This window comes from Pseudonaja textilis, chromosome 1 (genome assembly GCF_049901715.1).
Source record: "Pseudonaja textilis isolate UNSWEBS1 chromosome 1, rPseTex1.2, whole genome shotgun sequence".
In the NCBI taxonomy this organism is placed as follows: Eukaryota; Metazoa; Chordata; class Lepidosauria; order Squamata; family Elapidae; genus Pseudonaja; species Pseudonaja textilis.
In genome coordinates this window covers 213,227,314-213,241,099 of record NC_141990.1, presented here as the reverse complement: position 1 = coordinate 213,241,099, position 13,786 = coordinate 213,227,314, and the positions used below count along the sequence as shown (strand labels likewise).

The following is a 13,786-nucleotide window of genomic DNA, read 5'->3' as shown; positions in this document are numbered from 1 at the left end:
AATGAGATTTTGTTTTAGCTAGGGATGCAGAGGTGGTATTCAGCAGGTTCTGACCAGTTCTGAAGAACCGGTAGCGGAAATTTTGAGCAGTTCGGAGAATGGCAAATACCACCTCTGACTGGAGATTTTACAGTGTCCTTCCCCTGCCATGCCCACCAAGCCACGCCCACAGAACCAGTAGTAAAAAAAATTGAATCCTACCACTGTAGGGATGCCATTTAATGCAAAGTGCATTGCATTTATATACAGGAAGGGCTACTGGCCTGTCCTCCCACGATACTAGTCCCCCTTTTAAGTTCCTATAAAGTTCAGTTTCAGGCTTTGATTTCTTTGTCCCAGAGACGAATAGCCATTGCTTCCATGTCCACCTGATGGGTATGGCAATGTTTTTGTTACGATCTTTTGCATGAATCTTTTGCCTAAACACTCTTTCTACTCCAAAAGCATACTTGGGTATCATGCATTTCTGTCTAGTTCACTATATCACCTTGTAAAAATATTTGGGAGATCATCAAACTAAAGTCCAGTTGTCATTTTAACGCATCGTGACAAACTTCTTTGTTTCTTATGAGCCAATAATAAATAAATAAAAACTCAGAAAAGACTGACAAGTGAAACAGTGTTTAATATAGTTGTTAAATTAAACAGATTGCAATTTCCATGGGAAATCCTAACTGTATTCATCTTGCAAGAGCCAGAATAAAGAGTGCATACCCCTTGAAATGATCATGACACAGTCAACAATCACAGTCAGAGATACAGGCGACTGAAAATTTCATTGACAACACAATTGCGCAAGGCGGTCTGCTCAAATGTTAATGCACACTTCAAAGCAGGAGGCCAACTTAAAAAATGATCCTATATTGTGCTATTAATTAAATTTTGGAAGTGGTAAATGATGCCAGAAAGAAAGGGTGGAAGATAATGAACAAGCTGCAGTACCATGTAAATTAAAGACCTTTGGAAATCAGATTTTGTTTAAAGGTTAAAAAAACATATAGTACAAGGACAAACTTGGCAGTTTTCTAGAATCGGGCTGTATTATGTTCCAGGATGTGCCTTACTGGAAGGGAAACCTACATACCCAAGAGAAATAAGATACTACTAGGTTCTTGTTTAAAAGAGCTCCACTTAAGAATTATGTTAAGCAATTTAATAAATTAAGAACGTGGATTATATTTAATTTCTTGATCAAAGATCAGAGCCCCTTCTCTCATGTCATAGGCATACAGTTTATTAATGTTACTACAAATCTATTTTGTAAAATGGAAAAAAATCTGTCAAAAGTTTTTAATCATTTTGGAGATAGGCTTAATATAAATTCCTTTCCTACACTGAAATATAAAAATATATGCTTTCTATACTTTTAATATTTTAATAAAATGCATGGGCATTGAAAATTCATGATGAACTCATTTATAAATGCGTATCAGTCACTCCTTTTCTTAAAAATTGTTAGATCATCCCAGCATCCGCAGTCAATTTTGTTTGGTTACAGGAAAAAAACAAACCCAACCAAACCTTCCCAAGCCTTTTTTTAACTAAATGCCATGTACAATGAATTGAAAGTAGAATTTAATTTCCCACCTCTTCACGATAGCAACATTTCTCGATTCCACAGCAATTCGACATTCCACAGCAATTTGATACACATTAATTGAACAAACCATTAAATATTTTAATATTTGTTCTTTCGGTTCTTTGAACATTGGAAATTGTTTTTATCCCAAAGTATTTCAAAAGCTACTTCAAAATTGGGGATACATTTTATCTTAAATTTTATCTGGGCTAGTTCCTGCTTTTCTTTGTTTTTGTTTTTGAGCCTAAGTTTCATCACCTTCATCTATTTTTATTTTTAATTTTTATCCTGGAGCCCCTTTTAAGCTTCTGCTTGCTTCCTGGACTGTACAGAAATTGAAAACTGCCAAGTCTGCAACTCTGAAAAGAACAAAAAGAACACCCACATTTTTATAACTTATGTACACCTCCCAAGATGCACAGTTTCGACTCTTGTGCGCATCCAGCAAGAGGCTTCCCCTGGTCAGCTGAGTTAAGAAAGAGAACAGGGGAAAGATTTCTCACTGATCAGCTCTCTTGCAGACTGAAGAGGCCCAACCTGGACTTCCCGTTCCCCCATCTCCTCCCAGGCAGATTATGACAGAGAAGGGAATGTATGTCAGGTGTGCATGAATGGATCAAGATTGCTTCACCCCAAAAATAAAAGCAGCTGTACCAGGTGTTCAGTGCTTGCTTAAGTGCTGCATGTGAGTCTCCCCTCTTGCTACCTTTTCACATAGTGGTCATGTGTACTGCATTACAGCGGGTACACAACTGATCACGATTGCACAATTGGGATGAAATTTTAATACATAAAATCCTCAAAATATAGAATTTTGGTATATTTGTTAGTGTCAGTGTCTCCCATATTACAAAATACAAAACCTCCCCAAATAATCCCACACATATCAGAGAAATCTCCCTGACCAACAGGAAGATTTAACAGCTAAGTCTTTCGCCTGTGAACCAAAATGCACTCAGTAGGAGTTAGGTCTTTTCCTTTAATAAATACATATGAAAAAATTCTTTTTCCTCGCTTTAAACAATTACTCTCCCTCCTCTCTTGCTAAAATGAGGAAGCCTCACATTTGTGTAAGGGTAGGGATAGCAAGAGTACATAACAAGGCAACTTTTTTCCATTTAAAAATATTACCGATGGCATAATAAAAAAGGCCCTTTATAAAGAGTTACAGTGAGAGCAACATCTTTAATTTTAAAAGCCCACTCAAACAGCTAATATAAGAACAGTGGCACATTCAGGGAGCTGACAGCACAGACCAGAAATAGTATGGGAGTGCACAGCCTTTCCAAAATAATGCTGTTCGTTTTAGTTTTCCTTTTGTTGATGAATCATACTTTCCTTCCACCAAGTAAAAACACTGTGTTACTTCAAATAAATACTTAAATAGTTTTAAGTCCTGCGTAGCAGCCACAAACGAAGATCTCAAATCCACCTCTTCGTCTCCGCATTTCTATGAAGCATAAATCTTTGGTCAATTCACTTAACGTTCATCTTCGGAAAAAAGGTCTGCAGCAGTGCTAGGTGACTTCTGAAGTGTGTGCTAGGCAGCCCAAGCTGTGTTTCTTTTCTTTTTTTTCACCCTTCGCACACAATCCTACTAAAAAGGCATCCCATGAAATATTCAACCGTGCCTTGGGATCAGATTCACTGTGAAACAGTGACGTTTTCTCCAACGTGCTATTGTGTTTGAATCAATGGAGTCATCCTTGCCCACTGTCGTTAACTTGCTGGCGGGCCTTCATTTAAGAAGTAGGTGGTCATTTCTCCTTTACCTTTGACTTTCACAACCCCTCGGCATTCTAGTTGGTAGTTGTTGATGGTTAAAACCTGATACATGTCCGTAGTAACCTGTAGAGTATTCAAAAAGAAGAATCAGCGTTTAGGCCCCCCTCTCTTGTTGAAGTTATCAATTGAACATTTGCAGAAGGCATATTAAAAGTTTTATCTAGGATTACTGGAGAGAAAACTTTGCACTCCGATTGTGTTCACAGTACAGAGGCCTTTGCATTCACTGAAGCATCAGAGGAAATGAGGGAGCTTTTAAAAAGGCCTTTAATTCTGCTGAAACCATGTTCTGTTTCCATATAGAAGCAGAGATTGAAGACCTGATACTAGGCAAGTGTACCAGATTGAGTAGATTACTTGATTATACTCAAGAAGTCTTATTAGCAAATGCCAGGCATAAGCATTCAGCCTCTAAACACAGAGTGCTGGTTCTGTTAAAAGGAGGGTACAGAGTACAGAGTGGAAAGGCTGTTGCATTAAATACACTGCTCAAAAAAATAAAGGGAACACAAAAATAAGACATCCTAGATTTGAATGAATGAAATATTCTTATTAAATACGTTGTTCATTACATAGTTGAATGTGCTGACAACAAAATCACACAAAAATTATCAATGGAAATCAAATTTAGAAATGCATGGAGGTCTGAATTTGGAGTTACACGCAAAATTAAAGTGGAAAAAAACACTACAGGATGATCCAACTTTGATGTAATGTCCTTAAAACAAGTCAAAATGAGCCTCAGTAGTGTGTGCCTGTATGACCTCCCTACAACGCCTGGGCATGCTCCTGATGAGGTGGTGGATGTTCTCCTGAGGGATCTCCTCCCACACTTGGACTAGAGCATCCCCCAACTCCTGGACAGTGTGTGGTGCAACATGGCGTTGGTGGACAGAGCGAGACATGTCCCAGATGTGCTCAATTGGATTCAGGTCTGGGGAACGGGCAGGCCAGTCCATAGCATCAATACCTTCATCTTGAAGGAACTGCTGACACACTCCAGCCACGAGGTCTAGCATTGTCCTGCATTAGGAGGAACCCAGGGCCGACCCTACCAGCATATGGTCTCACAAGGGGTCTGAGGATCTCATCTCGATACCTAATGGCAGTCAGGCTACCTCTGGTGAGCACATGGAGGGCTGTGCGGCCCCCTAAAGAAATGCCACCCCAAACCATTACTGACCCACTGACAAACCAGTCATGCTGGAGGATGTTGCAGGCAGAATGTTCTCCACGGAGTCTCCAGACCATGTCACGTCTGTCACATGTACTCAGTGTGAACCTGCTTTCATCTGTGAAGAGCACAGGGAGCCAGTGGCAAATTTGCCAATCTTAGTGTTCTCTGGGAAATGCCAAACATCCTGCATGGTGTTGGGCTGTAAGCACAACCCCCACCTGTGGACCTCGGGCCCTCATACCACCCTCATGGAGTCTGTTTCTGACTGAGCAGTCACATGCACATTTGTGGCCCACTGGAGGTCATTTTGCAGGGCTCTGGCAGTGCTCCTCCTGTCCCTCCTTGCACAAAGGTGGAGGTAGCAGTCCTGATGCTGGGTTGTTGCCCTCCTATGGCCTCCTCCATGTCTCTTGATGCACTGGCCTGTCTCCTGGTAGCGCCTCCATGCTCTGGACACTACGCTGACAGACACAGCAAACCTTCTTGCCACAGCTCGCATTGATGTGCCAGCCTCAATAAGCTGCACTACCTGAGCCACTTGTGTGGGTTGTAGACTCCATCTCATGCTACCACTAGAGTGAAAGCACCGCCAGCATTCAAAAGTGACCAAACCATCAGCCAGAAAGCATAGGAACTGAGAAGTGGTCTGTGGTCACCACCTGCAGACCAACTCCTTTATTGGGGATGTCTTGCTAACTGCCTATGCTTTCCACCTGTTGTCTATTCCATTTGCACAACAGCAAGTGAAATTGATTGTCAATCAGTGTTGCTACCTAAGCGGACAGTTTGATTTCACAGAAGTGTGATTGACTTGGAGTTACACTGTGTTGTTTAAGTGTTCCCTTTATTTTTTTTGAGCAGTGTATATCTTCTCCTCTTTCACTATTACAAGTTATGTAAGTGCTGCTGCAAGCAGAGTTTGGGAAGGCAAGAAAAAGGTGTGAAGAAGACTCACCTGAATCCTATCAGGGACTCCTGTACTGTCCATTCGACTAGCTACATTCACAGTGTTGCCCCAAATATCATACTGGGGCTTACGTGCACCTATGACCCCTGCTACTACGGGACCAATATTGAGCCCTAGAAACAAAGCGGGAAGGAATTAAGACTTCCAAAAATAAATTGCTGCTTATTAGTTTTCATCTGTAAATCCCTTGCAGAAACAACACATCCACCAGATTCATCCCCAGGCCTCATTCATCCCTACTAGGTTCGAAGAAATTACCTTTTAGCTTTGTATAAATAAAAGGAGGAAAGGAAGCTTTTTGCTGCACACCCTTATTTCATTTATTTATTTAGCTGTTAACTAGTGTAATTTATACCAGAATCGTGGTTTTTTAGATAGGCCATATAAATATAATAAATAAATTATTTTTAGATTCATATTTTCCCACAAATATTATTTAAAAACAATATTTTAACATTTTTTAAAAATGAACAAAGAAAGAGAAGGGAGAGACAGAGGGAGCGTGCACGCAGGGGAAGAGGGAGAGAGAAAAGAAACGATGCATCGTTTGCACAAGTTTGCAATTAAAAAATTATAAGCATTTGGAAACCAAAGTGACAATTTGCTCCCACTGACTTCAGTGGAAACATTCAGAATTTTCTTAAATCTTTTCCATCAAAATCAATGAGGATTTGATTTGATCACAACCCTATTAAGGTGTTTCTGAAGCTACTGAATTTAATGCCAGAAGGAATATTAAATATGGAGATTACTGTCTTGCTCTTTAGCCTTCTGCGCCTCCTACAGGTCAAATGTGAAAGAAGTATTTTGTTGGAACATCTGAACTGAAGAACCATTATTTTTCTTCCCTCCAGTATGTGCCCCAACGAGAGTGAGAGCAAACCACGCCTGCTCTGGATATTACCAGTATTTTTTTCTTTCCAGTACGTCAGTGTGAAGGAAATTGTATCAAGAGAGAAATCAAAAATGATGATGATGACAACGACAATGATATCGCTCCCATATTTGCATTTTGGGTCCTAGTGAAATGTAGGCCTATTAGGATGCAGTTACAAACCTACTTACTGGAAAGATTGCATTGCTACTAGTGTGTATGTATGGGTGAAATTCTGGAAGCTGAAAAGATCACCGATTACTTGCCTATCTTATTGTATGCTTATTCTTAGATATATTTTTGTATCCAGAATGATTTATGCTTGTAGCTACCGTACTGCAAAGAGCAAAAATACTTTGTGATGCAGGGGTGTATATTGAGTTTCCCATTATCAGTAGGACATGTTATATAATTTGTATAAGCCATAATTGGCACTGCCAAATGAATACTAGTCAAAAGAAACCACACCCAGGATTACTTGCAATCAGTGGCTTCATGAAAAATATGGCATTTGATTCTTTTTTTTTTTAATCATAGAGAGTGGATTCACAGGGTGAATTTCTGGAGCCTAAAGTACAACCGCAATATTTACCTATTTTCATTTGGAAATTGTTGAATGAATGCTCGTTGATGTATTTCATTTGATCCATTAACCTCATTGCAAAGTCCGCCAGGGCCTTGATATGTGTTTTGCCCACCTTGTCATAGGTGGAATCATTAAGACCCGAAGCAGCCATATATGTGCTCCCTATTGTTTTGATCTTTTCCAGCTGTCGAAATTGGTCTTCACTGATTATCTACAAATCCAAGGAAGGAAAAGGACATACATGTAAATAAATCCATGCTCTGTAAGTGGTCTGTGCACAGCCCTAGGCCCTACATGCATTAACCCACAGCGGGAACAATCCAGCTTGATTCATATATGAAAAGAAAATAGATGAGCTATTCGGATCCTGAGTACAAACATAGACATTGAAGTCCTATATTAGCTATTTCAAAATAATTTGAAAACAGTTATGGTTGTGCTTTGAATTATTAAGTCCTAGATCTGATGCAATATTCTAGTCTGGTATAATATATCATAATATAATATAATTATAATATGAATACATTCCTGTCTGTCCAAATTCTTGTGTCGCTAGTATTACAAATGACATGTGTCAGTGCTTGCTATCAACACAGGTAATTGAATTACACTATTTGCACTTTTAATAATATGGCAGAGTTTATTCCCTTATAACAGGAGTGGGAAACAATGACCCTTTTATGACATGTAGACTTCAACTCCCAGTATTCCTGAGTCAGTCATGCTGGCTCAGGAATTCTGGGAGTTGAAGTCCACAAGTCATAAAAAGGCCATAGTTTCCCATCTCTGCCTTATGATGTAATTCCTTCTTTGCAACAAAAAAGATTCAAGAAAATCCATGCTAAGTATAACGAATAAATCTCCTAGCAAGTGCACATGCTTATTTCAGCTGTCTTGGCAAAATTCCTACTTGTCCCACCCACTCTAAGGCACCAGGGACCAAAAGACTAAATAGGTGACCAGGACATGCAATCACTCAACTGGGATAGGATAACTAGTTCCATGGAGTTTTGAGGGACTATAATTGTAGAGAAGGTTCAACTAAATTTTTGCATTAATCTCTAGTATTGCAGAAAGTTTTTAAAAAAAGACACTTAAACCCCCTGAACCTACACACCCCAAAGTGTCAAAGACAATATTGTGTGGAACAGGGTATTTACATAGTGATCGGTCCTCAGCATGGAAGAGACCATTGCTCTCCTTGAATTTGCTCACCTCGTCGAAGTCAGCAATGATTTCATTGAGGAGCCTCAAGCACTCCACCCCTTCATTGTTGGCCTCTAACTCCACGTAGAATTCTGAGAAGTTGCTGATGGAAGCAAACATGACAGCAACACATTCACAGGACTGGTAATACAGTTCATCGTTTCTCCGTTCCTGTGCAAGGAAGTGGGCTGCTACATCCTTTGGCAAGATATTATGGAGAAGCCGTCTGTTGTAGGCCTGCAGCTCCTCCATCTCCTCCTTTTCTTCAGTAGCCTGAAGAGAGAGACAAGGAGGTGGTTGCAAGTTAACTTCATTTATAAGGGAAATGGGCTGGAAATAAATATGCATTAATAGACTGGTATCAACAGAATTACATTTTACACTTCATTGGGTTCTAGTTTTAAGCATACATAGAAGGCCTATTACTGAAATTATTAATTCTGTCCTCAAAATTGAACTCTCAAATATCGGTGGAAGCTTCGTTTTAAGTTCTGATTCAGTTTGGTGAGCAGATCAATAGGAGCAGAATTCTATGAAGAATAAATAATCAACAGATGTTCGTAAAAGCAGAAAAATTTCCAAAATTGTTATCCTTGAGATGTAATTTCATCGAGTAAAAGTAATTCGTTTTTGAAAAGGACTCCCACTGAATTACAAAACTCTTTCTTTACTCAATTTACAATATTCGTGTAACACTTTTTCCCACACAAACGTTCTGTGTGGAATATGCTTGTCAGTATTGCTTAACTAAGCTATAAGCTGATGTCAATCAGCCCCCTGTAGATTAAATATTACAAAGCAAGATATCTGTGATCATGAAATGTAAAAAAAAATATCCTGCATAAGTTTCCTCTGATCTGAGAATTCTAGTTCTGATTTATGAGCACAGTAGCCCAACAAAATAACAGCGTGAGCAGCAATCACATACTGATCGTAAGAAGGTATTCTAATATAATATTAAAGACAGGCATGGAAGAATAAGCACCTGCGGACATACGCACCTGAAGCTTCCAAAGGAAATCCAACCTCGCTGTGGATTCCACCTGCTGTGCATGTAGATAGACCGCCAAGACAAAAACAGTGATGACAACAGGGGTTACAATCTTCAAAGCAACCCTGGACACATGGGAAGGACTATACAGGAAACAAAATGCACAAATCTGAAAATTATAATGCAACAGTGACTCAAGCATAAAGAACATAATGCTTCGCATGTTGTCAAATCAAACCTTCCAGTCTTTCTCATCCCTAGAAATGCTGCCAGAGGGCTTGGAGTTCAATTTCTCCGTGTCCTGAGTGTCCCTTGTTGTGTGTTATTATTTATGCATTTGTTTATTTACTTATTTAATTTATTTGCTGCCCATCTCATAACAAAACGACTCTGGGTGGCTTCCAGCATTAAAATCCTAACAAATAAATATTGTTAAAAGAATAAAAAAAAAGAAAAGAAATCCCAATTAAGATAAAATATAGCTAAAAGATGAATGGGAGGGGGGAATGGGATTGCCTCTTAATTCAACAACCACCTTCTAAGTGATGCTCCACCCATTGGGACCCCAAGCCACCTGGCAGATCCAGGTCTTCAGGCTGCTGAGGAAGGACTGAAGGGTAGGAGCCAATCTCACCTCAGGGGGTAAGATCAGGGGTGGGATTCTACCAGTTCGCACCTATTCGCTAGAACCAGTTGTTAACATTCTAAGCAGTTTGGAGAACCGGTTGTTAGAAGAAATTACTGGCCTAATCCTGTAAGGAAGGCAGGAAGGAAACATTCTGGTGTTGCTTACAGAAACTGCCTCTCCGTTAACCCTTATTACGTTCTTGGCAGGACTAGACTTCCTGTCTCAGGAACTTCTCTGGAGTTTTTTTCCCCTCCTTTACTGCTTGTGTGGAGTGAGCATTGAAAAAAGTGACTCATGACCATTTTTTACACTTAACAACTGTTGCAGCTTCCCCACAGTCACGAGAGGCCAGGTGAGGAGATGCGTGTCTCAATGTGAGTGATGTTGAGTTGGCCATGTCCATCCAGTCACATGACCACCAAGCCATGCCCACCACCTAAGCCATGCCCACAGAACCAGTTGTTAAAAAATTTGAAACCCACTCCTGGGTAAGATGGACTAAAGGGCAGGAGCCACAGGAGAGAAGGCCCTAGAATTCCTTCACCAAACAGGGTCTGCAGCAGGTCTCCTATGTTGGTGTGGGTGAGTGGGCCAGTCCCAGTGGGGTAAGGCAGCTCCTCAAGTAACCCATGAACCCATGTCATGCAGGGCTTTAAAGGTAATAACCAAAACCTTGAACCGCAGCCAGTGCAGCTTGTGGAGCAGCGGTGTAACATGGGTCATCCTAGGGACCCCAAGAATTGCCAGTGTTGCCATACTTTGCAGCAGTTGACGCTTCCAAATGCTCTTCAAGGGTAGCACCATGTAGAGCACATTGCAATTGTCTAGATCAGAGGTGGCATTCAGCAAGTTCTGACCAGCGGAAATTTTGAATAGTTTGGAGAACTGGCAAACACCATCTCTGACTGGCCCCACCCCCATCTATTCTCTGCCTCTTGAGTCCCAGTTGATTGTCTGGGTCTTCTTTTGTTGCCCTGCACAGGAGAACAGAGCTGGAAAGCAGGTTAGTGGGGTGGGGAGGGAATGGAGATTTTGCAATAATCTTCCCCCAGGAGTGTGGTAGGAATGGAGATTTTATAGTATCCTTCCCCTGCCACACCCACCAAGCCACACTACGCCTAGCAAGCCACACCCACAAAACTGGTAGTAAGAAAATTTGAATCCCACCAGTGGTCTAGATGTGAGATGACCAGGACTCGAACGACTGAGTGCAAGGACTCCTGATCCAGGAAAAGATCAGGTGTGTCCTGGGTAAAAGCGTGAATGCAACCAGCTGCAGTCCAAGTGCAGCATCTTGACCCAAGACCACCCTCCCTCCTTCTGCCACAGATCTGTACCAATACAAGCTTCCACAGAGTCTAGATGAATTGTTGAAAATGCAATAACATCGCCCTTCATTAACTCACCATATCCCATTCTCAGTCTCATTGGAAAACACACTGAAAGAACAAGAGGGACATACTTTAGGCAAAACAAAGAGATCTTTCATTTCTTTTAAACATCATTAGCCTGTGGAGATTCTCAGTCATCAGGTCAAAGTTGTCTCAAAGGTGCTTTATCAAAAGGCAATGTGAATGAATCGCAACGGATGAAGCTTCTTGGATGAGAAGCAAAAGGTTTGCTTCTTCTTCCTCAAGGAAAAACACTCAAGTTGCTTTTCAAAAAAGCACCTTTGAGGTGATCATTAGAGTGATCATCATCACTTGCATTGATAAGCTTTTGCGTTCTGAGCCATGTTAGCCTCATATCTTCTTTCACTAAACTGCTGTAGGCCACACAAGGAATAAGGGATGGAAACTGAACAAGGAGAGATTTAACCTGGAAATAAGAAGGAACTTTCTGACAATGAGAACACTCAGCCAATGGAACAGCTTGCCCTCGGAAGTTGTGGGAGCGCCATCACTCAAGACTTTCAAGAAGAGATTGGACTGCCGTTTGTCAGAAATGATGCAGGGTCTCCCGCTTGGGCGGGGGGTTCGACTAGATGACCTACAAGGTCCCTTCTAACTCTGATTATCTGTTAAATATGTATCTTATCCTTGTCTCCCCACTGGCAGAATGGGATACACACATTGCCCTGTTGTGAAGTGGGAAAGAAATTTAAACAAAAGGAAGTACAAAAATTGTTCTGGGCTACATGTTCCCTTTTTTCACCCAATGAAAACATTTATCTTGCATCCAATAAATGACTATAGCCCGATTCCTTATGAACACTGCATTTATTTCCTAGCTGGAGGGGTGCAGGCACACATGAGCACACATCTCTCATGTCTGAGATTCAAACTGCCAAACTGCAGGCAGCTGGCAAGAATAGAATATAACTTTCTTTATTAGACCAGCAATAGACATCACTATTTACAATATATATAAAAAAGTACTGACACATTATAATACATTAATAGTGGATAAAAACATCCCTGTTAAGAAAATACATGTTCTCAAACAGTTGGGGGCACTTCCTAGTTAATATGAATGGAGAGCCAATACGTATGTGTGTAAATATCATTTTCCAAAGATTGTTCTATCCCCTTCATGTCTGGAATGTAACCAGTTCAGTCAACAAAACTGCATTCTTTCCCAAGCCCCATCCATCATACATAAAGCCATTTGCAAATTCAACCTACTAACCATCTGGTTGAAACACAGACATCCTATGCAATATGAAAAATATAAGAACATCCCTATGAGAGATGCATTTAGGCAGCAGCATAGAACGTTAGGGACTTCTTCCTCCTAAGCCTCACCCCTTTCTCACCCCCCCGCAAATTTGTCAATGACCCAGAGTGAAATGTTCACAACCCACCATCAGCTTCCCAGAGGACATTTAAACATACATGCACACCAATGCACAAAAGAAAATAGTGACACTTCTTATGATCATGGTTGATAAAGAGGTTGAAAATAATTTCAGAAATGTTCCCTGACCTTGTTCAAAGAAATGTTCCCTGACCATTCGGTTCAATATGCTAATAAATTAAAGAAGCATACATTTAGGACAGAGATTTTTAATGTGCAAATGCTCCATGATAACATTCTTTCAGTTTTTCACTTTGGACACTATGGGGAGCCATAACCACTTTGAAAGAATGTGTTCGATGAGTATGGTTAACACAAGAGGTTTAATGTGGACTTTTTGGATTTAATTTTGGTTGAAGGGAAGGATTTACCGGGAAGGATTAGAAGGGAAATTATAGAGTTAGACAAGACATTGTATATCTGCTTAGAAGTTAAGCAAATAATTCCAGTGATGTGTAAATCTAAAGATATCTATACCCAAATGGGCATAATGTATTGGTTGTGAAATATTACATTGACAAAATCCCTTTTAAGGCCAAAGTATTTCACTGAATTATGTGGAAAATGTGATTCTTCATATCTACCAAATTGTATTGGAAGCCTGGAAGCCTGGCACTCTGACAAATCAGCCATCAATAGACACATAGACATCAACAACATCTATAGACTATGAAGAGAGACAATTAACCAGCCCAAAAGAGACCAAAAGACTCCAGCACCTCTCCATCAGGAATCAGCACCCAGATCAGCATAGATTAATTCCAAGGTTAACTTCAGACCAACAATCAAATAAGCAACACCCTAATCAAGAAACTGCCAAAGAGCCATCAGTAAACAGCCCAGTCAAAGAATCTCTAAGATTGCCCACACCCACACAGACAGTCAAGTCAGCAGAATAGAAACTGACAGTAAACAGCACTCCTTACTAGCACTAATCATGTTACCTAATTAGGATTATGAAATGTCTGCAAGAAACAAGCAAGCTCAGAGAGCACCAAGGAACCCTCGTTTCAACTCTGAACTACACGTATTCTCCTTTATTGACATGATTTCATTCAATGGAAGAATATCTTACAATTACAATTTTCTTCATATTTCAGGAGGAGGAGTGTGTACCTTCCTGGAAATTTTATTTATATCTTGTCACAGATTTAAGATTTCATTATAGTAGAATCAAATTGTTACGTCAGCCTCAGC

At 40.3% G+C, this 13,786-nt stretch overlaps 1 protein-coding gene across 1 annotated transcript in view; it reads right to left on the bottom strand.

Annotated features, from left to right (window-relative positions):
* Window positions 1–605: 605 nt before the first annotated feature.
* The window catches only part of ADCY5 (adenylate cyclase 5), a 220,655-nt gene continuing 207,474 nt past the window's right edge, over window positions 606–13,786 (bottom strand). Inside the window, exons 16-21 of the mRNA XM_026707994.2 lie at window positions 11,200–11,232; window positions 9,176–9,308; window positions 8,184–8,447; window positions 6,975–7,179; window positions 5,497–5,621; window positions 606–3,427 (exon numbers count right to left, since the gene is read on the bottom strand). Of these exons, the coding sequence (XP_026563779.1) occupies window positions 3,299–3,427; window positions 5,497–5,621; window positions 6,975–7,179; window positions 8,184–8,447; window positions 9,176–9,308; window positions 11,200–11,232 (889 nt within the window). The 3' untranslated portion in view covers window positions 606–3,298. The remainder of the gene's footprint in view (window positions 3,428–5,496; window positions 5,622–6,974; window positions 7,180–8,183; window positions 8,448–9,175; window positions 9,309–11,199; window positions 11,233–13,786) is intronic.